Here is a 22,953-nt window from a genome sequence, read left to right on the forward strand (position 1 = left end):
GGCTGCTAGTGAGACTGCATTGAGCAGAATAGCTATCACAGTTAATCTTAACAGCTTGTTTTGAATGTAGTACAGTATTGTCTGTTGAAGATAGCATCCAAAGTAAGTTTAAACCAAGGATTTAAGTATACACTTATCTAAGACTTAAAAATGTTTGTTTCTAATTATTCTTACCACTTTAGGGAAGGATATACCACTTATAAATGTTGTAGTTCTGATTTTATTAGATCCCTCCCTCCCTTTCTCCCTTCCTCTCTCTCCTCTCCTGTGATGGGGTTTTGCTGTGATCCCTGAGCTTGTCTCTAGATTGTAGGCTCTCACCTCAGCTCTCCATGTTGATTGGACTATAGGCCTCACCAATGTTCTTGGCATTAGGACTATTTTTAAGAACGCTACAGATGATAAAACACCATCAGACTATCATTACTAAGAAATGTAATAAGCACAATAGTCTCTTTGTGATTTTTAAATGTATTATTCATTGGAGTCCTATGCCAATGGGTATTATTGATCTTCCATAGAATGCTTAGCTTTAATTTTTATCAAGTAGAATAATTAATATTAAAAATTGAAGGTTTTATATTTAAAGTGAGACGATGACTCAAAGAAGGTAGTAGCATAGGCTCTTTATATTTCTATACATTATAAAGCCAACTAGCAAACCTTTATGTAAATAAAAATAGCCTGCAAAAACTATGGTATATTTTTAAATAAACTTCTATATTTTGTGGTTACAGCCAGAAGTGTCTTTCTCCCTTAATAAGATGTCACCACAGTGGCACAAAGATGGAGAGGACAGACTTTAGGCTGTACAGGTTCCATTTGTGTGGTGGTAACATAGGTCAGTGGGGGAGAGCTCTAGGCTACTATACTAGATTTCGTGTAAGTTTATCCTATGACCTTACTAACTTCATGGCTTTAGGCAAGTTATTTAGCATCTCTTGACTTATATTTTTCATAGGTAAAATGAAGGGTCATTGGTTTCAAAGGTAAAAAATTATTTTGAAAGTTAAATATTCTAAATAACACTTTTGAGGGGTTGGGTTTTGAGACAGGGTTTCCTTTTGTAGCTTTGGAGCTTGTCCTGGAACTAGCTCTTGTAGAGCAGGCTGGTCTCGAACTCACAGAGCAGCTGCCTGCCTCTGCCTCCCAAGTGCTGGATTAAAGGTGTGTGCCACCACAGCCCGACATAAATAACAAATCTTAACAATAGTAACTATAGTACTTGGCAACCATACAAGCTTACATTAAGTTATATGCATTTCCTCTATGCTCTACTCTACATAAATGTGTTACATAGTTCTTCACATGTAGTAAGTACTGGCTTCCTTGGCTGTTTATCACTGTCTTCACCGCTGTCTTCATTGTGGAATCAGTTAAGAGAATGTAATCTTTTTATTACAATATATCCATTTTGTTTTCATTCTAAATCAATACCTTTTCTTTTTTCTTTTCTATGAAGAACTACTTATAGTAACCCTGTCTCTGTTGCCAGACATCATCTTCCTCTTGTTAAAGTTAGATGTGTGATTATTAATTTAAAGTTTTGTGACTCAATTTTCAGTTTACCCAGGTATTTATTTGTAGTGAATTTATACAAGTTGCTATGTAAGCGCTTATTTTTTCTTGGACAATTTGCTATTCAGGGTGTGTTAAGGGAAATTCACATATGCTCTTCCTTGATATCAGAAAATTAAGAGCCTTTTGTGGATGTGTAGTGCTAAAATAACAGACTGGATAACTTGAACTAATCTCCTGTTCTTGACATTTACCAGGTTCTCAAAGGTGTCAGGATAGATAAAGTTCTTAGTTTAAATATACAAAATATAGTCTAAAAAATTTCACCCAGCATAGTGAATGCCCTTAATCCCAGTACTTGAGAAACAGAGGCAGGCAGATCTCTCTGAGTTCTAGACCAGAGTGGTCTACATAGTGAATTCCAGATCAACCAAGACTACATAGTCAGACCTTGTCCTAAAAAAAGAAATCTTTTTCAAAATCCTGTTCTCATTCTCATTGCTACAGATTAAATAAAAATACCTATGTTCTATTGAAAACACTGGCAGAATGTATTAGGATGACAGCACAGACAGATATACTTAGTGTTTCTAGAATTGCAGTGTAACTTTTGTTTAACACAGTCACTGGACTTGAATGTTTGGCTGCTTTCATCTATCTACATAGAAGAAAAGATGAACCTTCTCTGGTGGGAGATAACATCAGATAATTCTTTTTTTTTAAAATAACTGTGTGGACTATTCAGTCAGAATTTTCTAGTCATGGGCTGGCTGGTTGGCTCATTGTATGAAATCCTTGGTGAAAGCAGAGGAACCTGAGTTGGCATGTCCAGCACCCACATGAACAAACTGGGTGTGTTGGAATGTGCCAGAGACACAGACAGATGGATCCTGGGAACTTGGTGCCTTCTAGGCTAGCATAAACAGTGGTCTCCAGGTTCATTGGGAGGCTACCTCAGAAGATAAGGTGGAAAAGCACATATGCTTGCACAGACAAGTCAACTCCCAACACACAATTGTATACACATATGATTTCTGTTCATGCAAAAAGACATGGTCACATTACTGAAAACCCAAAAGAAAAAAAAAATGTCTTAGAACTTGCTTAGGCATAATCCAGAAAAGAAAGAAAAGATGTTAAGTAAACCATAGTTAATTCTGGAAAATACTCTAAGTGAAAATATGAATTTTGTCATATAATTAGACATACAAAATGAGTCAAATGGAATTTTTAGTGTGAAAAAATATATCTAATTCAGAATTCTATGAAGTTAAGATTTCATTGTGGACAAGGAGATATCAATTGGAATCTGAAAGCAGAGTCAGTAGTAATAACCATAGTAGACCACAGTGGGGTGAGCGGCTCCAAGGCAGGACACAGCACATCGCACAAAGAAGCTTCAGCCCTTAGAAAGGAGGATTGGCAGGAGCAAGGATCAAGAGAAACAATGACTAAAATTTAGTTTCTAGATTCAACTGCATTTTCCAAATAGAAAATAAAATAAGTTGTTAGGGACTCCATCATAAGACTTCTAAATCCAGATCACGTAAACTCTTAAGAGCAACTTGAGAAGAAGAAACTAAGAGTAAGACATTGCTTCAAAGAACAGATCTGATAGCTGGGTCCCAAGAGCAGAAATGAAAACAGGCGTATTTGGTAGGGAGCATCATTCAGAGTGCTGCAGGAAGAGACTGCCAACCCAGTCCAGAAACACATTTATACCTGTGCCTGCTTCTTTTTGGATGCATTTTGTACCTTAATTAATGAATTAAAATCACACTGCATTTTTAAAATGAATTTGAAGAATATCTGAAACAGTTACTCCACCTAAAGATACAGAGAAATGGAATTAGTTTTGTGTTATAGGAGAAAATGACTTTTATAATAAAAATTCTTTGTACTTCTCTTCCCTTTTCAAATTAGCGAATTTTAGCACCCTATACTGATTTCCACTACAGACACAGTCCAGATACAGCTGAAGGACAGCTCAAGTAAGTGCCATGAGTTTCTAGGGCATGGGGTGTCTGTGTGCGCAGTGTTTACACTGAGGTATACAGAGCTAGGGGAGTGGGAGTAGAAGTCCTATTCATGGCTTATGCTGCACTCTTTCAGAGTTACGTAGTACAAATTAAAAGAAAGTTTTGAGAAACTTAAATGTTAATTTGTGATCTCCAAGTTCATACAGTACTGGATTCCTCTTATTTAGTAATTGTTTGATGACTGCAGATTTCCAAGCATGGTGTATAGGAAAGCTAAAGCGAATGCAGGTTGACAAGCATTCTTGGTGGGCTCTTGGTTCCCCAGCATACTTGCTCCATGGGTGCTTCTTCAGCCGACTGTGCTCTGCTGCTCATTTGAAGCACATCTAAAAGTAGATTTATGACTTAGTTATAAATCATGGTGTGGATGTTAGTTTTTCATTGATTTATTTATTGTTGACTTACTGTGTTCTTTGGCTAGCCAAGAACCTGCTATGTAGCATAGTTTTACCTTGAACCTACAACAGTTCTCCTGTCTCTGTCTCCTGAGTTCCTAGATCTCAGATGTGCACTGCCACACCTGGCTTATATTGTCAACTTAAAATTGAAGAGCAATTTATAGTAGTAGTTGAGTAATTGACTTTAGAATAATCTCATCTTTTTCAAAACACCTTGCTTTGATTTCAAGTGTGAATACTTAATATTAATGATGGATTTACTCTGATATACTATTACCAGAAAAAAAAAATCTCACCTAGTTTAAATCTTGTGTCTTTACTAATTCACCTCCTCCACCCCAACAGAGAAGACAGAGAAGCACGATTTCTAGCCAGTAAAATGGGAATCATTGCGACATTCCGCTCCTGGGCAGGTAGGTTCTGTCTGTTGCTCAATGACATCAAAGAATAAACCTTACTTGATTTTTCAAGTGCTTAATTGTGGTAGCATCTAATTTAAATACAAATGTAGTTTTACATTTATGGTATTATAACCAAGGAAATTTACACAAAATGATTAAAACTTGGTGAAGGAAGTTTATAATACGTAGGATATTGCATTCTGTCTATACATACTCATAATTGCAAGTCACTGTGGTAATGGTTACCTAGACATTTTAAGAAAAATACAGCATGGTTTACATTCCCGAAGAAGGTTCCCAAACTAAAAGGCAAACCGTGTGTGTATGTACTGTTGAAGCTTTTTACTTAAACATGGTGTAGTAATGCCATAAATAGTAGCTGTGTTGGGCAGAGTGTTAGGAATCTCAAACTTTGTTGTTTCTTTTGAACCCAGGTCTTCGTGCATGATAAGCAAGAACTGTAGTCTTGAGCATGGTCTCCAGCTCACTAGATTTCTTTAGTATAGGACTTATACATGTTTTATCTTCCTATGGAGTAAAAAACAATTTTTTCATAAAGTAATATGACCATTGGCTTGTTTTCTGTCAATGATTACCCTCTTAATTTCACAGTATTACTGTAGAGAGAGCTTATAAAGGAATGTTAACTGCAAGCAGAACAAGGAAACTTAAATACTATGTGTACTTCAGTAATCCTACCTTCCTTAACAAATATCTTCCATTTATATTTGTTCTAGCCACCGCTTTAGCTATTGTGTTTCCAGTGTGCTTCTGCCCTCTTGGTACCTCAGTGAAAACTCTCCCTTACTTACTATGCTTACCTTCCCATGTGCAGCTGAAAGGTTTATGTGGACCTAAGAGTAAACATAGCATTGTTCAAAACTTACTCTAATTCATTTTTTATTGCCAAAACAAAATACCAAAAGTAGGTAATTTATTTTAAAATTAAGATTTAGGTAGTTTCTACCTCTACAGTCTGAAATATTCAAGAACCTGTCATTAGCATCATGTGGTGAGAATGATAGGCTGCATACTCTAGGCTTTGCTCCCCTAGAGTTAATTTGAGGATTTGTTACAATGTCCTCATCTAGTCCTAATCACCTCTCCCAAAACCATCAACGTGTATTTGGGCCCTTGGTTTCTGGTACATGGTCATTGAGGTCATTCAAGCTGACAGTGCAGAGCAGTACATCAGTAACGCCCATGTCTTCTTTTAACATAGACACACCTTAGGTCCTCCTGCCGAGGTTCACCATCTCTGCACTTATTCCAGGATTGTGTTGTTTTCTGTCGTTAAGTGTACTCTGTTATCCCTCAGCTTAACCACTGTTGGTGCTATTTTTGTTTTTCGAAAACACATTGCACTGTGCTTTAACCACCAAGATAGCCTAACTGCTCACTCCTCCAACTTTCCTTCTAGACTTGACTCTCTCAGTCTCTTTTTAAAATTTACCTCATACATTCTTACTAAATGACTTTCTCCTAGTTCCTTTATATATTGATTTGTGATTAGAAACTTTAAATGTTACATGCTTTCTACCCTCTATTGAATTAAGAAAAATAACAGCATTTCAAGTTACAACCTTAAAAATATTTTTCTAACAGAAGTATTTTCTTAGTGTTTAGAGTCTGTGGCAGTGTTTATGAATTAAATAAGGTTCTGCAGTGTTAATTCTATGACAGATTTCAAGTTTCACATAACTGATGGAGCAGTAACTTCAGCAGCATAGATTTTCAACAAGTGTCAACAGCTTTTTTCCTTTGTTAGCAGAGAGGAAGGTTTATACCTCTTACAATAATCTCTGGCCTCTCAAACTAATGTCAGATATCAAAGTATGAGAATTACACTTCAAGAACTTAAGCTTTTAATTCAACTTGCTGTGTTTAACTTGAATTTTGATTATAAGTCAAAGAGAAAGTATAGATTATTCATGCATACAGACATACACATTGAACATTCTTAACATGAAATCCGAAATGCTACAATATTTGAGATTTTATTTGAGATTTATTGTGACGTAAATAGAAAATTCTACATGTGACCTCATGTAATTAGTTCCAGTCATAACACGAGGCATTGTGTGCCAGGTTATGTACATAAAGTATATATGAAACATAAATGACTATGTTGGGTCCATACCTAAGTTATCCCATGAGACATGCAGGTATTCTGACATTTGAAAGAAAAAAAAAATGGAATCTGAAACATAACTGGTTCTATGGATTTTTTTTTGGATACTCTGCCATTGTAGTTGTGACAGAGAGCTTCAGAGTTCTGTGTGACTATACAAAAATACTTTCCCTAGCATTTTAATATAAAACATTTGAAAGAATTTTGAAAACTGCAGTGGTTAGCATATATTCCCATTATGTAGATTCCGTCTCCACTATCTGTGCGTCAGTCTCTACCTCTGTGTCTTCGTCATTCCATCTGAGTTTCTGTTGATGTGCCATGAAGAGTCTTGCAGATGCTGGCATTCTTTAGCCCTGAAAGAGTACAGATGCACACTCATGATTAGCTGCTCAGTGTAAGTGCACTGTTGTGCACTGTTGGCCTGTGTGAGCTGAGTTGCTCTGCATCCTTTTCAGTGTTTGTTGTTGCAGACTTTAGTGTTAGTTCCTTTAGGGTAGTGTAGTGGTCTGTCCACTGATGTATTTTGCGTTTCGTTATAATGATTTTGAACATTTTAGGCTTGCTTATCATATATTTACATATCTTTTGTGACATAAAATTTTAGCATGTTTAGCGTTCTGTAACTCTTTGATCCTTCCCAGGTGGTGGTGGTGCACGCCTTTAATCGCAGTACTTGGGAGGCAGAGGCTGGTAGATCTCTTGTAGTTCGAGACCAGCTTCGTCTACAAGAGCTACTTCCAGGACAGGTTCCAAAGCTACACAGAGAAACCAACCCTGTCTTGAAAAACCAAAAAACACCCCCCCTTTGATCCATGAATTTTATTTGGAATATGTTACTTATTCTCATATGTGCATTCAATTGATTTTAGAAATAAGTTTGGCAAATGTGTTTTTTGTTTTTGTTTTTTTAAACTATAGTCTGAGGAGTGGTAGGTAGGGAAAATACCATTTTCTTTTTTCTCTTGTGTTCTTACTTCCAGAGACGCATTCATTTATAACCACTTGATATTCAATATGAAGTAGAAATTGATGAGGAATTTAGGAGATGAAGTTAATGGTGGTTTCCAGTTAGTGGGGTAGTCTGAGAATATTTGGTGTCCCTTAGTTATATCAATTATAATAATCAAATAGTATTACTTGGAAAATAATCACAGGTTTTATGTCATGACGTATTATTTTTTTTTAACTTTCATCTTCCTTAGGTATTATTAATTTATGTAAACCTGGGAATTCTGGCATCCAATCTCTAATTGGAATACTTTGCATACCAAATATGGAAATAAGGGTGAGTAACAGTTATTGTAATTCTTACATGCCTGGACGCTTAAAAGTTACATTAGTGACTGGAGAGAGGGCTCACGATGAAGAGTGCACTGTGTCCTGCTCTCTCAGAAGACTCAGGCCAGGTTCCTAACACACATGTCATAACTATCTGTAATTGTGGTACCAGTAAAGTCTAATGCCTCTGGTCTCCACAGTCCTCTGCACTCATGTGCACACTGCATAAGTTTTAGAAATCTCAGGTGAAGTTTTCAAGCTGGCAATTTTCAATTGAGAGCATTTTCAGTTCATGAGTATTTAATAGTATGAATAGTACTTAATGTATGAATCACTTAAAATACTGTTAGCAATGACAATTTTATAAAATTTTATAAAAACTTGAATTAAAATATAAATTATTAAAATAATGCAGCTAAACAGAAGGGTGTTCTTATTTTAAAAGAATCAAACAAATACAATAATAAAAATAGGTGTATTATTTATGTAGTCATGCTTTGTAATTTATTTTTGATACCATGTTACCATGTTTTATTTCAAAGATGGTGGTTTTTATGAAAACTAAGTCACTTATTGTTGTTTTATTAAATATATTCCTAAATTATTATAATTAGGACATTTATATTAAATAGCTAAAACCAAATTAAATGTGGAAGGAAAAATACATTAACTCTTAAGTTATCTTTTTCTTTAAATGTTTTTGCTTTAACTGTGCTTCTCCGTTTATCCTCCTAGTTTCTTCTTTAAATGAAACATACCTGTAGCTGAAAGAAACTAAGGAGACATTGTCTAGGTGTACCTCACTTAAAATGTGAAATAAAGTGCACTAGATCATGGAAGTGGGGATGGGGGATATGTTTATAAACTGAAACATCTTTGAGCAAAGAACAATAGGAGCAATTTTGTTGACTCTTTTTGAGGTTTTGGGAATCACACCTTGGGACCTTGTTGGCAAGTAGTTTGCCACTGAGCACACCCTGCCCTCAACTGTACATGGAAAGAACTGAAGCCTGTTTTCAAATTTGCACAAACAAATTTAAGTGACATGTGTATTAAATATTTAGTAACTATCCCTTCCCTAATACAATCTTGATAGAATGGGATAAGTATGTTTTTATTAATTTTGTTATTCTGTGAATATGATCTTTTAAAAGTCACTACCGACTTTTTCTGTAGAAATACATCAATTGTATTTGCTCTTCTAGCGAGGTCTGCTTGAAGTGCTCTATGATATATTTCGTCTCCCTCTACCTGTTGTGACAGACGAGTTCATAGAAGCCCTGCTCAGTGTAGGTAAGTACTAATGTGCACTGGGATCCGTTGCTTACTGGATCGATGGAAACAAATGACTAAATGGTGAAATACTAATCTGAATATCATTTTCTCTTCTTTCTGGGAGGTAGAGAATTATGTAATTCTTTTTTTTTTTTTTTTTTTTTTTTTTTTTTTTTTGGTTTTTCGAGACAGGGTTTCTCTGTGTAGCTTTGGAGCCTATCCTGGCACTCGCTCTGGAGACCATGCTGGCCTCAAACTCACAGAGATCCGCCTGCCTCTGCCTCCCGAGTGCTGGGATTAAAGGCGTGTGACACCAACGCCCGGCTGAGAATTATGTAATTCTTAAGATGCCTAAGTCCTGGAATGAAGGAAGTTACAACTGCATACACTTACATCAATAGTTTTATGATGTGTGTGTTGCATGTGAGTGTGCAGGAATGCTCACTGCATATGAGGAAGCAGAGTAGGCCATCAGGTGTCTTCCTCTGTCACTCCCTTACTGCTTTGAGATAGAGTGAAACAGGGGCTGATTGTGTCAGCTAGTCTGGCTGACCCTTGAGCTCTCCAGGTGCCTGTCTTCACTCCCATATACCACTGTCACAGGCACACACACTGCTTGACAAGAGTGGCATTATAGAAGTGTCCACATAATAGTGCCAGGTAGCCACACCCTTGCTGATCCTGGTACAGTCTCTACCACTCCACAAGTGGATTAATTTTTTAAAACTCCTTTGAAGTTTTTTGTAGCCTGGATAGCTGATAGTCCCACACTCTTCTGTTTCACTATTGCTTAATCTGGTAATTACCTATTTTAACTCCTTTAGATCCAGGAAGGTTCCAGGACAGTTGGAGGCTTTCAGATGGCTTTGTGGCAGCTGAGGCAAAAACTATTCTTCCCCATCGTGCTAGATCCAGGTACAATCTAGATATAAAAATGATTCGTTTATTGCCATTACTGCTTTTCTGTTATGTCAAACATTAAATTGTTTATGTGCTTTCATTTCCAGGCCAGACCTCATGGACAATTACTTGGCACTGATACTTTCTGCATTTATTCGTAATGGACTTTTAGAGGTAATATTTACAAACTTTTATTTTGTTCTATCTGTTAACAAAATTCTTTAGAGTGGAAAACCAATCTGATGCAGAAATGTGTCCATACACACCATTGTACAGCAGTGATGTTTTCTTCTTGCCTTCATAGGGCTTGGTTGAAGTGATAACGAACAGTGACGAACACATCTCAGTTAGAGCGACCATCCTTTTAGGAGAGCTCTTACATATGGTAAGAATAGTGATTTCTGGTTATGTGGGTTGAACTTTTAGGATTTTAAATGGTAAAACAGGTTTTAACTGGCATTACTTTGCGATAACCCAAACAGTACATTTTCATTTTGCTAAAGCCTTTGGTACCCATTACTATAGAGATGTTATGTATCTGTATTAACTGTGTTTGTAAATGTAACAAATACTGAATTTTTTTCCTTTAACCTCTTTTGATGAAGATATTTTGATCCTGTAAATCTTGATTGCATTTCAGAAAGGCATCCTAATTGAAGAAAGCAAGAAATAAAAATTACAAAACCATGAATTTTATCTCATTTTGCTAGGAATGTAATCCAAGCATTGTAGTGACTTCTTGACCTTCAGAAAGTTTAGTGAAACAGTTGCAAATATAATTGTCTTACGTGAATGTCACTGATTTCCATAAACTAACACTTTTAGGTTCAGAGATAAGATTCTTTGGGTAGATGATTTTTATGACCTTACTAACTACTAGAAACTAGAGGTTCTGGGCACCTTTCTGTGCTTTTAGTAACCTGAGGAATTGTGCATTATAAAAATTTGTACTTGTAGGTCATTACGAGTTGATAAAACACTAAATAAAAAATCACTTTGAACTTGCTTAGGAAGAAGTGATTTTTTGCAGATCTTTTTATATACGTCATGCTTTTCTTTGTAGTTTTTTTGTTTGTTTTGGTTTTGTTTTTTTCTTAAGTGTTTCTGGCTGATCATGGTAGCACATGATTTTAATCATAATCGCAGCATGCAGAAAGCAAGGCAAGTGGATCTCTGAGTTTGAGGCCATCCTGATCTACATAATGAATGTCACAACAGCCAGGGCTACATAATAGACACTGTCTCCAAAACCAAAAAAGTATGTCCGTTTTCTCCTTTCTTCCCCCACCTCTTTTCCCCACATAACAGCTGAGCTGTGTGTGTAAGGTAAAGAATTAGTGTATAAAATCTGTCTTTCCATCAGTGACTTAGGGGCCTATTGATCCTATCTGTGAAGCTCTAAACAATACTGTGGATTCTCAAGTCAGATGAGCTGTATGTTAGTTCTCAAGACACCATTTCCTATGATACCGTATTCTTTTCTTTTGTACAGAGGAGTCTTTTTATATTAATTTAACCTTTGTCCTCCAGCCTCAGAATTCTGTGATTCTCATGAAACAGAAAAGCTGGCCAGATTATAGGATATCAATATTAGTTCACTACTTACTATCATATCTTACTTATATTTAATAAACGTACTTATTGGTTGGAAGCTGATTGGGTAGTGAAATTTTGCCTGGCCCCAGGAGATAATGTTTTTATTTAGGGATTGTTGCTATGGGACCAGCATGTTCTGAGAAAATTGATAATGTTTCTGTACTTTTCTCAAATACGATGCTTTGCTACATAAGTCTTTGAGTCATTTAAAAAGTGAGTGTGGTACCTTTTAGAAGCTGTATTTAATAGTAACAGATAACAAAATTTGGTTACATTATTAATTTTTGTTCTCATTGTTTAAAACTTTTTTCAATAGTGTATGTATACACATGTGTAGGTGCAATTTTGCCATGGGGATCAGAGGACAGCTTTGGAGGAGTTGGTTCTCACTTTCTGACATATGGGTCCTTGGATAAAACTCAGGTCCTTACATTTAATGGCAAATACCCAGTCCTGCAAAGCCATTTCACTGGTTCCAATCTGTCCTTACTGGAATTCAATGGGAATAAAAATTACAAGTATGTGTGAGTGGAAATAATTTAATGAAAAGCTTTAAGTTTAGTCTTACATACTGTATTATGTCTCTAGGTAATTATATTTGTTTCTAAAATCTTGTAAAACATCATGTTCCATATAGGCAAACACAATTCTTCCTCATTCGCATAGCCATCATTTGCACTGCTTGCCAACCCTTATGAATATGGCTGCATCCTTTGATATTCCCAAGGAAAAGAGACTGTAAGTATTAGAGCCTTAGCAAATTGTATTTAATATATTTAATACCTTCCTAGATAATCTTCTCTTTGAACAGGAGGAGAAAACAAGGAGCATGGATAGATTGTGCTTGGAAATTCTCTTTGGAAACCTCAAGGAGGGAAAATTACAATTCTCAAAATATTTAATAATTTGTATTTGAGACCACAAAGTGTTAATAATAAGTTGACTTATTTTCTTTCATGTTTCTGAGCAAAGAAATAGGCTTTACTGTCTGACTGAAGTGGTGAGTTTTTTTTTTTGTTTTTTTTTTTTAAATTTGCCTGCTTCTATAATTGGAAAAAGTTATATATGTCAACCACAACATATCGTCTCCCCCCCCAATATAAGTGAAGTGCAGTTCATTGCTCTTTGAAACTATAAACTTTTCTTTAAAATTACACATTTTTCAAGAGTTTAATTAGCTTTAGTAAAACAAATGTTTACAAATGGACCTAACCATTAATAAATAGCAATTATTCGTCTTAATTTTTCCAATGAATAGACTGGAGACATACTATTTAACTGAGACATAAGCAGAACATTTTGGTTCTAACAGGAGGTGTATAGTATAATGAAGTTTTCAATTTTATTTAGTAGTTCCATGATGGAAGCGAATGATGTTTTAAAGCCTGGTAGCTCTACTCTCTCAAATTAACGTTATGAGTCTCAGGCATCCTCGAGAATTAAAATTATGCTTATAATAACAAAAGTAGTAGTACTCTTTTTTTTTTTTTAAGATTTCATTTATTTATTACGTATACAACATTCTGCTTCCATGTATATCTGCACACCAGCAGAGGGCACCAGATCTCATAACAGATGGTTGTGAGCCACCATGTGGGTGCTGAGAATTGAACTCAGGACCTCTGGAAGAGCAGTCAGTGCTCTTAACCTCTGAGCCATCTCTCCAGCCCCAAGTAGTAGTACTCTTAAATTTTTCCTTTTTTTTTTTTTTTTTTTTTAGAATCCCTAAGTTGTCTTTACTGACAAATTAAGTACTTGCCAATATGACTACATTCTAAGGGTTTTAGACTCTACTTACCAAAAGTCCTAAAGTTGAGACTTCATTGCTGCCAAATTCTTCAGTATTGTACATATAACATCTACATATAACAAAGAAGTAATTAAATAACTAAAAAGATTCTAGTTATGGTTATCAGTCAGTGCCCGAACATAGAGAAAATTCAGTTGTTACCAGAATCATTGAGTATATTGATAGACAGTGAAGTTTTATTGCAGCTTCATGTAAACAAGTATCAGTTTCCAGTAGAAAAAAAGATTTACATGTGAAAAAAAGCTGTAAAACGTTAATAAGAAAACTGGGTTCTTGACTTTATGTTAATCCCTCTCAGTGTGTGTGGTTTTGGGGGCTGGTGATGGTTCACTTGATACATATGTAGAAGCCAGGTGTCTTTCCTCTATTGTTCTCCACCTTACTTTATGAGACAGGATTTCTCAGGGAACCAGGAGCTCACCCTTGTGGCTAGGCTGGCTGAGTAGTCACCAATTCTCAGGGCTGGGATCTGCTTGTCTTCAACTCAAGCACTAGGATTCCAGGTACACACTGCAGTGCCAGCTTTTGTGTGGGCACTGGGCTTTTAAACTCAGGTCCCCCTGATGCTTGCAGAGCAAATGTCTTCCCTATTGAACTGTCTCACTAGTACTCCATAAGGAATTCTTAAAACCAGTACACAAAATGGGCCCACCACCTTAGAAAAGATTTGTAAGTGAAAGTTTGAACCCAAAATGGGTTTCTTAATGTAAATCAGCTGTGTTGATCTGTTATCATTATACTTCCATGCTTGAGTAGTTTACTTTGCTTAGTCATCTCTATTCTTGAATTTATGTAACCTTAAATAACTTAGCAACCATTACTTTAAAAGTATGCTGCTAGCCTTGCTACAGTATTGATTTTTCTTTCCTCATAGTCGAGCCAGTGCAGCCCTGAACTGTTTAAAACGCTTCCATGAAATGAAGAAGCGAGGACCTAAGCCTTACAGCCTTCATTTAGATCACATCGTTCAGAAAGCAATTGCAACACACCAGAAACGGGATCAGTATCTTCGGGTTCAGAAAGATATATTTGTTCTTAAGGTATTGACATGAATGTTAATATTATTTCCTAATTCTCAACAACTGGATTGTATTGTACTTAATATTTGTCTGGATTTTCAATTTCATTCAAGCATATGGGTTTTCAAATTATTAGTTTTACCATGAAGAGGAACCCTGGAGCTGGGTTTAGGTGTATGTGAAGGTAGTGTGTATTGTGGATGTTTGTATGTGCATATTTGTGTGGAGGCCAGAGGATAATAGTTCCTCAAGACACCATGGACCTTGAGTTACTTGTTTTTGTTTGCTTTTGAAACAGGGTCTCTCACTGACCAAAAACTCACCACATAGGCTAGGCAGGCTGGGCTGGCCAGCAGCCCAGCATTCACCTTGCATCTTATTCCTCAGTGCTGGGATGACGAGTGTGTTACACCAGTCTCAGCATGGGTAGGTTCTGGCGAATGAACTCAGGTTCTCTTGCTTGCAAGGCAAGCATTTTATTAACTGAACCATCTCCCCGCCCTAGTTTTTATTATTATTTTTATTAGCTTTTGAAAATAAATAATTATTGAGGATGATTCACGATAATTCCTCCTTTTCATTTTTAAAATTAGAAATTAGTTTTCTGATGTGAGCATAGATTGCTTAATTAACCTTCTTACTATCTGGTGATTTTAGGATACAGAGGAAGCTCTCTTAATAAACCTTAGGGACAGCCAAGTCCTTCAACATAAAGAAAATCTTGAATGGAATTGGAATCTTATTGGGACCATTCTTAAGGTATGATAGAGTACTTCATGGGGATTGCTAAATTGTCTTCATTTTATTACTGTTATTTTATTATAGTCATTGTCAAATATACACTATTTAATATAAGATCTTATGTTTTTCTAGTGGCCAAATGTCAATCTAAGAAACTATAAAGATGAACAGTTGCACAGGTATGTAAGAACTATTATACATTTAAATTTGAAGAACTTAAATTTGTGTTGTGGTTAATGCCTGTTAAAAGTAATCATTGATTTTTTTAAATGATGCATACATTGTATGTGCAGTGTTATAATTAGTATGCAACAGCTAATTTTCTTGTTACCTATATTCTTCCAACTCTAATCTTTATAGTAAGTTTCTTATGCTGGGGTAGCCTTATCTAGGTTATAGTCTTAACCCTGACACACGAATGGCAATAAGAAATGACATGTTTTTATTGGAACTCTTGTGCTTGTGCACAAGTCATCTTCTGAGAGTTATTTCTCCTTCCTAACTGCTTATCTGCACAGTAAAGAATGCTGACATCATAACACAGCACATGAAGCTACCACACTATAAAGCATGCTGACATCATAGCACACAGAGTACGTGAAGCTGCTATCACACCTGGTGTGCTTTTACTCCTGATTGTCTAAACAGCCACTGTTACCAATCTCCTTGAATAAAATGGCCTTACTTTGTCTAGAGAAGGCTATATAATAAACATTTCTGTGTTCATATTTAATGATATGTAACTTAATGTTTCTGTCAGGTTTTGATAAATACATAGAAATACAAGTTACAGTGAAAATGAGAAGCATGGTATTGTTGATATTCTTTAAGAATAAAACAATGATATTTTAATAAATTTGTCTTGTAACTCCTGTACATAGCTTCCTCTGTGGGTTACTGTAGTATATGAAATTAAGGTGCACTATATTAAGTGAGCACTACATTGAAAGTTATATATATATATGTTCATATATCCAGTTAAGTTGATGTCTTCCTTATATCTCTCCAGCCTTCTAGTCTACATGTGGCATCTCAGTTTGTAGTTTTGTTGTTGGAGATGTGGTGGTTGCTTTTAGTTTTGTTTTTTTGAGGCACGATCTTACTATGTAGCCCAGGATAGGCTGAAACCCACTATGTGGCCTAACCTGACTTCGAGCTACTGTTCTGTCTACCTTTCCCTCCTGAGTTCTGAGGATTTCAAATGTATGCCCATGCCCGGTTATGTCTGCATTTTCTCTACTAGGTCTCCCTTTAAAATTCTTATTCTACCAACATGTTTTTCAGTGATATCTTTTTAAAATGTGAAACATACCAAGTTTAGTAAGTTTCCTAATCTGTGCTCAAGATTCTTTAATAGTTCTTTAGTAATTGTAACAATTGTATTATTGAATAATTATTTAATACTAATTATTAAAAAGATTGCTTAGTAATTCTTTAATAATTATTCCCTACTTTGTTGCTAATCTCATCTTGATTTTAGGTTCGTTCGCAGACTTCTTTATTTTTACAAGCCCAGCAGTAAGCTATATGCCAGTCTAGATCTGGACTTTGCCAAGTCCAAGCAGCTCACAGTTGTTGGCTGTCAGTTTACAGAGTTTCTTCTTGAGTCCGAAGAGGTAAGCCTTCCAGAGACTTTGACAGCAAATATTTTTTGTTGAATATGCCCCCTGTTTCACCTCTATTACCACCCTTTGATACATACTCTTTTTCTTTTCTTTTCTTAAAGAAAAGTCATATTCTGTAGCTCTGGCTGGCCTGTGTTCACTGTGTAGGCCACATTGGCCTCAAACTTCACAGTCTGTCTGCCTAGAGTGCTAGGATTAAAGTGTATGCCACCACATCTGCTCTTATGGTTTACTTTTTTTCCTAGTTGTTATAAGTGCTGTTTGAAATAGGAGCTTAGGCCTATATTTGAACCCTGACTTAGTCTTACCTAGTTAGGAAACCTTAGGGAATGATCCACTCTCTAGATGATCTGGTCTACTCTCAGATAAGATGGGGAAAGGAAAATAGATGCTCTCCAGGTAACATTTTTTAATTGAAATTCTTCTTTAATTCAAAGGTATTAAACTCCACATACTCGGAGATCCTATGTTACCAGTGACTTACCTTCACTAAGATTTTTATTTATTCTTATTTGGGGGAGGGGGGTGTTTCTCTGTGGAGGCTGTCCTGGAACTAGCTCTTGTAGACTAGGCTGGTCTCGAACTCACAGAGATTCGCCTGCCTCTGCCTCCTGAGTGCTGGGATTAAAGGCATGCACCCCACCCCCCCCCAGCCTTCACTAAGATTTTTATGACTATTAGAGATGACTTTCTAATTGCAGGATGGGCAGGGATACTTGGAAGATCTCGTGAAAGATATTGTTCAGTGGCTCAATGCTTCATCTGGGATGAAACCTGAAAGAAGCCTTCAGAATAATGGTTTACTGACCACCCTTAGTCAACACTACTTCTTATTTATTGGAACACTTTCTTGTCATCCTCATGGTGTGAAAATGCTGGAAAAATGTAGTGTCTTTCAATGGTGAGCATTCTCACATTTTGTTGAAATGTAAACCTAAACTTTAGTTTTAATGAGTCCAGATACACAATATGCTTTGTAATCTGTGTACATGTGTTTGGTAAATACTTTTTCTCAGAAATATTTATTTATATAGGATTTTTAAAATATACGTTGAATTGTTTTCCCCTGCCCATTTTCTAAAATAGTAATCATCTGTGCTAATGGATTCATTATTGAATGTATCACCTAATGGGTAGCTGTGTATCTAATCAGGTTGTCTGCTTTGAATGTGCTTAATTTTCTGTTTGGCAGTCATATTTCAATTGAACTGGAGAAAAATGTATTGAATTAATGAATCAACACAATGATTTATAATAACTCTTCTTTTTTAGTCTTCTTAATCTTTGCTCTTTGAAAAACCAAGATCACCTGCTGAAACTCACTGTTTCTAGCCTCGACTATAGCAGAGATGGATTAGCTAGAGTCATTCTTTCAAAAATCCTCACGGCAGCTACTGATGTGAGTATAACATGGGAGATAAAGCTGTAGTTTCTAACCAGTAATTTAAGGCTAAGTCACTACAATTTTTAGTCTAAGTAAACTAAGAATATGGGGTGGAAGTTGAGTCAACCTTCATTTTAGTTGCTGTACTTACCTGACAAGGGATGTTCTGTGACCACAAAAATGGTTTTCCAGGGTCCATCCTACTCCACATATGCCAACCCCTGTGATTTCTCAGAATACAGGAAGTTTGATACATAATTTATGATAGTTGAGGATTACACTCACATATTCTCTTAGTACATTTTTTACTGTCTCAGAAGAACTTATTGAACCCTTTTAAGTCATAAGGATGGAGCTGCTAGCTAGAAAGGGAATATTTGTATCACATACTAACTATATCCTCAACTCCAGTCCTTCTGCCTTTGTAAGTAAAAGGGCTTTTTCAGGACAATACTAAATATCTATGATGACTTTTAATGTGCTCCTTTATCTCTCTAGGCCTGCAGACTGTATGCAACAAAGCATTTAAGGGTTTTATTGAGAGCTAATGTTGAATTCTTCAACAATTGGGGAATTGAGTTACTAGTGACTCAGCTACATGATAAAAACAAAACAATTTCTTCTGAAGCTCTGGATATCCTTGATGAAGCTTGTGAAGACAAGGTAAATTTGAGCTGTTTTGTTGATATAATGAAACATTTAGGCTGAATTTTATTCAAATACTTTTTATTTGGCAATGTTAAAAAAGTACAGCATGAATAAGCATTTTGAAACAGAGAATATGGTGTCATTACATAATTATTAACTTGATCATCCCTTTAGGCCAATCTTCATGCTCTTATTCAGATGAAACCAGCCTTATCCCACCTTGGAGACAAAGGCTTGCTTCTCCTCCTGAGGTAAGTATTAAGTACATTTCCTTGTGATATTCTTTATTGTGCCTTCTTGGCTATGTGTATTAGTAGATCCAAATCTGACTAGGAAATACTGTGAATTTATTTTAAAATTCTGAACCATGCCTATTTTAGAATTGAGCTAGTTTTTGTTTGTGTGCTTATGGTTAATATTCCTCTCATGTTTTTTCATGAAGTTTTCTATATTTTTGTTGGGCTCAGTCTGCAATTGTCTGCAATTGAAAAGTTTGTCTGCAATTGAAAAATGGAAGGTCAAGGACAATGTTGTTAGAATTTAAAAGACAAAAATCCCAGGGCAGACAAACTATAAAACCTCAACAGCTGCCCAGAGGAAGACAGTGGAGGAGAGAAGGATAAAAGGCCATACCTTAATCTGACATGGAGATCAGATTCGTGGCAAACAAGCAGCAACATGGTAGGGAGGGAAATGTCAGAGAAGGAGTGAGGAAACCCAGAATGCTGAGGAAACACACAAGTTTTAAGGAAAGCATACTTAGGAAAGAAAAAGAAAAAAGGGAAACATGAGATTTCTGAATTGCATAGATGCACAAGCTGCATGGTTGCAGTGCTATGGGCCTGAGAGCCAGTGATGGGTTTGGATGATGGCTGATGTGGCTTCTTCCAACTGAAAGGGGAGGAGCATCAGGAGTGGTGGTCAGGGTATTCCTTCAGCATGTCTATCTAAAAGCCATCCCAAAAATGCACCGGTCGTTTTATTTGTACAACCGTCAGATGTAGGGAGAAACAGAAGTCCTAGTGTTTGAAATTTGAGTAAATTACAGTTAACCTTTTTATTTTAGGCAGGGAAATATTCCAAGCTCTGTTTGTTTCCTAAGCATATTCTTTGTTACTTTAGATCTTTTCTTTTTTTTTAGACTCAGTGTTCAGCTATGATTTTTCTAATTTACAGATTTCTCTCCATTCCAAAAGGATTTTCCTACCTGAATGAAAGGGGTTATGTAGCAAAACAATTGGAAAAATGGCACAAGGTAACTTCTCATTCAATAATAAGATTTAATTGGTATTTATTTTTTCTTTGGAAATTCAAACCACTGTGAACTACATGAAACCTTATCTAAAACCAGACAAAAACAAATACTTCATATTGTCTTAGGGTCTTTATTGCTATGAAGAGACACCTTGACCACAACAACTCTTATAAGGAAAATTAATTGGGGCTGGCTGACAGTATCAAAGGTGTACTCTGTTATCATCATGGTGGGACATGTCAGTGTACAGTCAGAAATGGTCCTGGTGAAGGAGCTGAGAGTCTGCAGGCAGCAGAAGCAACTCTGTCCCAGACTGGGCATAGCTTGAACATATGAGACCTCAGAGCCTACCCACACAGTGACACACTTCCTCTGACAAGGCCACACCTACTCCAACAAGGCCACACCTCCTAATAGTTCCACTCCCTCTGGGCCAAGCATGAGTCTATGGGGGCCATATGTATTCAAACTACCACAAATGTGTAATGCTAAATTCTATCAATTTTATACTCATACATGTATACTTACCTACTTCCTAATTGTAGTGTGTTTGTTTTTTTCAATGCTAGATTGATTGGCTGATTGATTTTTATGTGTGGTCATGCATGTCATGGCAGGCACATGGACATCAGAGGACAACTTATGGGAATTGGTCCTCTCCTTCCATCCTGTAGATCTTAGGAATTAAACTCAGATCATCAGGCTTGGCAGCAAGGACCTTTACATGAGCCATTTTGTTGTCTCTATTTATTTTGATTGCACTCTATGGAATTTAACCTTGATTGTCTGTTTTTCTACTGTGATTTCTTAGACCCAAATAACCACCAATTGTTTTGTTCTTGGTTCCCTTATACAGACTGGCTTTGCTTTAGCCCTTCTATGCTAAAATAAAATTTTCCGAATGAGGAAGGCTGAAAACAGTTCTGTGTAAGCAATATAATCATCTGCTTATACTTTATTTTAGGGTACTACCTTTCATGAATCTGAGAGCAAACCTCTACTGGCATAGTTGTAAGTGGCACAGGGAAACCATCGAATTATATAGCACTCCATGATTAGAAAGGAAGGTTTATCTGGAATTATGAAACTGCCACATTTCTCTCTCTCTCTCTCTCTCTCTCTCTCTCTCTCTCTCTCTCTCTCTCTCTCTCTCTCTCTCTCTCTCTCTCTCTCTCTCTAGTGGTAGATCAAGAATAGCCAAAGGCATTCTGGGGGGAGTCCAAAGCTGTCATGGCTACCTCTCAGGAAGGATAGCAAAAGGTTGGATAAAGTCTTGCGGGTTTTGAGGAGAGCAGGTAGCTGCAGGGTCTGGAGGTGTGTAGACCAGAACAGTTTGGGAGAAAGGGTTGGGACTTGGTTTCATGTTTCAGTATGAGCCAATAGGGAACTAGACATCTTCCTCATTTGCCGGAAGTGGAGGATATAAAGGAAGTGGCTCTTTTGGCAGACAAAAACTTTAAAAATGTAATTCAGCCCATTTCACGGGTTTCTGAGGAATGCTAGGTGTTAACTTTTGTCTGTCCTCCATCAGTCCTTTAGGCTGATATACTATACTCTAGTAGTATAGCCTGAGCTGAACCCAGACTATCATATAGGATACTGCCAGTGGTGTTGCCATTTTGGGGATTTGGAGTTTGGGGGGTTGGGAGCAATGGTGACATGTATGGCCCACAGAAACTAAAATACCTTACTCTCAGGCATTTTATAGAAAAGTTTGTCTGTTTTTCTTAAAAATAGTGATTTTTGAGAGGAGAGATGTTTTAATTCTCAAAACTTTGTAGATAATTGCTTATGCAATTAATCTAGCTATTGAGTATTAGCTTTCATCATATATGTCATTGACTCTTCTAATTAAGATGTAGCAGCTGTTTTGGAAAGCATGCCATTTTATAATTGCTGTCTTATTTCTTTGGTATTTTACCTATCTGTAACTGATTTTTCAACAAACTGATTTAGAAGCATAAAAGAAATTCTCACCACTGTGCCTTTCAGCCTATTTAATTGTGATCATTTCTTTTGCTTCTCCTACAACTTTTCTTGTCAGCTAGTAAGCAGTTTTATGTGTTTTTAAGGTAATATAGTATTCAAGTCAGCATACTATTAAATTGTAGTCATGCAATTTTACACTTCTCTTACCCAGCACAGGCCTGCTGTCGGCTTAAAAAATATCAGTGGAGAAAGAATAAGGGTTGTTTCTTTATTTCTCCCCACCCTTCATTTTCTTCCTCTATTTTTTTGTGTCAGTTACTTTTTATTACTTTATGTATATGGGTATCTTGCTTCATATGTGTGTTTGTGTACCACATGTGTATCTGGGGCCTGTGAAGATACCTGAAGCAGGCACCAGATCCCCCACCACTGAAATTATAGATAGATGTGAGCCTCCGTGTAAGTGCTGAGAATTAAACCTGGGTCTAAACAGCAGCCATTGCTTTTACCCAGTGAGCCATCTCTGCAGCCCTTTCCTCTGTTTTGGATCGTAAATTTCATACCTCTCCAGGTTTGGAACAGAAGGAAGGAGGTATCAGTTACTTTCTTTCTCACTTGGTGCAATCATATGGGCTTGTTGGCTCTAAATGGGATGATTTACAGTATTGAGTCTTTCTGGGGGCTGCTTTCATCTACCTCTCTCATGTACAGTTTTAGACAAGGGCAGTTTTTTCTGTCCTCTTTACACCTCCTAGTAGTAGACATCCACACTTGAGATGGAGGGGTGTATCTCCTTGTCCTTCCAGGTCAGTATTTTTTGGACTGAATCCATGAGATAATCATACCAGAAACTCGATCTGTTTCATAGCTTTCAGCAATGGTACTGGCTTTTGCTAGTTTTTTCCCAATTGTCACTGGTAAGAGATCACGGAGTATATATACTCCATGGATAGTAACAAATTCTGTAAAGAGCTCAAATACTTGCCTTAATGAAGTTTCGTAC

General features: G+C 36.5%; 1 protein-coding gene and 1 pseudogene across 4 annotated transcripts in view; both read left to right on the plus strand.

Moving 5' to 3' along the window:
• Positions 1-22,953, plus strand: part of Rictor (RPTOR independent companion of MTOR complex 2) — a 107,689-nt gene that overhangs the window by 59,123 nt on the left and 25,613 nt on the right. For all 4 annotated transcript variants that reach the window (XM_027401347.2, XM_027401348.2, XM_027401349.2 and 1 more), the window contains 17 exons: positions 3,442-3,509; positions 4,301-4,368; positions 7,693-7,775; positions 8,974-9,061; positions 9,868-9,958; positions 10,051-10,117; positions 10,248-10,328; positions 12,177-12,277; positions 14,224-14,389; positions 15,026-15,127; positions 15,242-15,288; positions 16,590-16,725; positions 17,436-17,635; positions 18,007-18,133; positions 18,617-18,781; positions 18,941-19,017; positions 19,943-20,021. In XM_027401347.2, coding sequence (XP_027257148.1) covers positions 3,442-3,509; positions 4,301-4,368; positions 7,693-7,775; positions 8,974-9,061; positions 9,868-9,958; positions 10,051-10,117; positions 10,248-10,328; positions 12,177-12,277; positions 14,224-14,389; positions 15,026-15,127; positions 15,242-15,288; positions 16,590-16,725; positions 17,436-17,635; positions 18,007-18,133; positions 18,617-18,781; positions 18,941-19,017; positions 19,943-20,021 — 1,746 coding nt within the window. The remainder of the gene's footprint in view (positions 1-3,441; positions 3,510-4,300; positions 4,369-7,692; positions 7,776-8,973; positions 9,062-9,867; positions 9,959-10,050; positions 10,118-10,247; positions 10,329-12,176; positions 12,278-14,223; positions 14,390-15,025; positions 15,128-15,241; positions 15,289-16,589; positions 16,726-17,435; positions 17,636-18,006; positions 18,134-18,616; positions 18,782-18,940; positions 19,018-19,942; positions 20,022-22,953) is intronic.
• LOC113834198 lies at positions 18,262-18,414 on the plus strand (annotated as a pseudogene).

Source organism: Cricetulus griseus, chromosome 2 (assembly GCF_003668045.3).
Source record: "Cricetulus griseus strain 17A/GY chromosome 2, alternate assembly CriGri-PICRH-1.0, whole genome shotgun sequence".
Taxonomy (NCBI): Eukaryota; Metazoa; Chordata; class Mammalia; order Rodentia; family Cricetidae; genus Cricetulus; species Cricetulus griseus.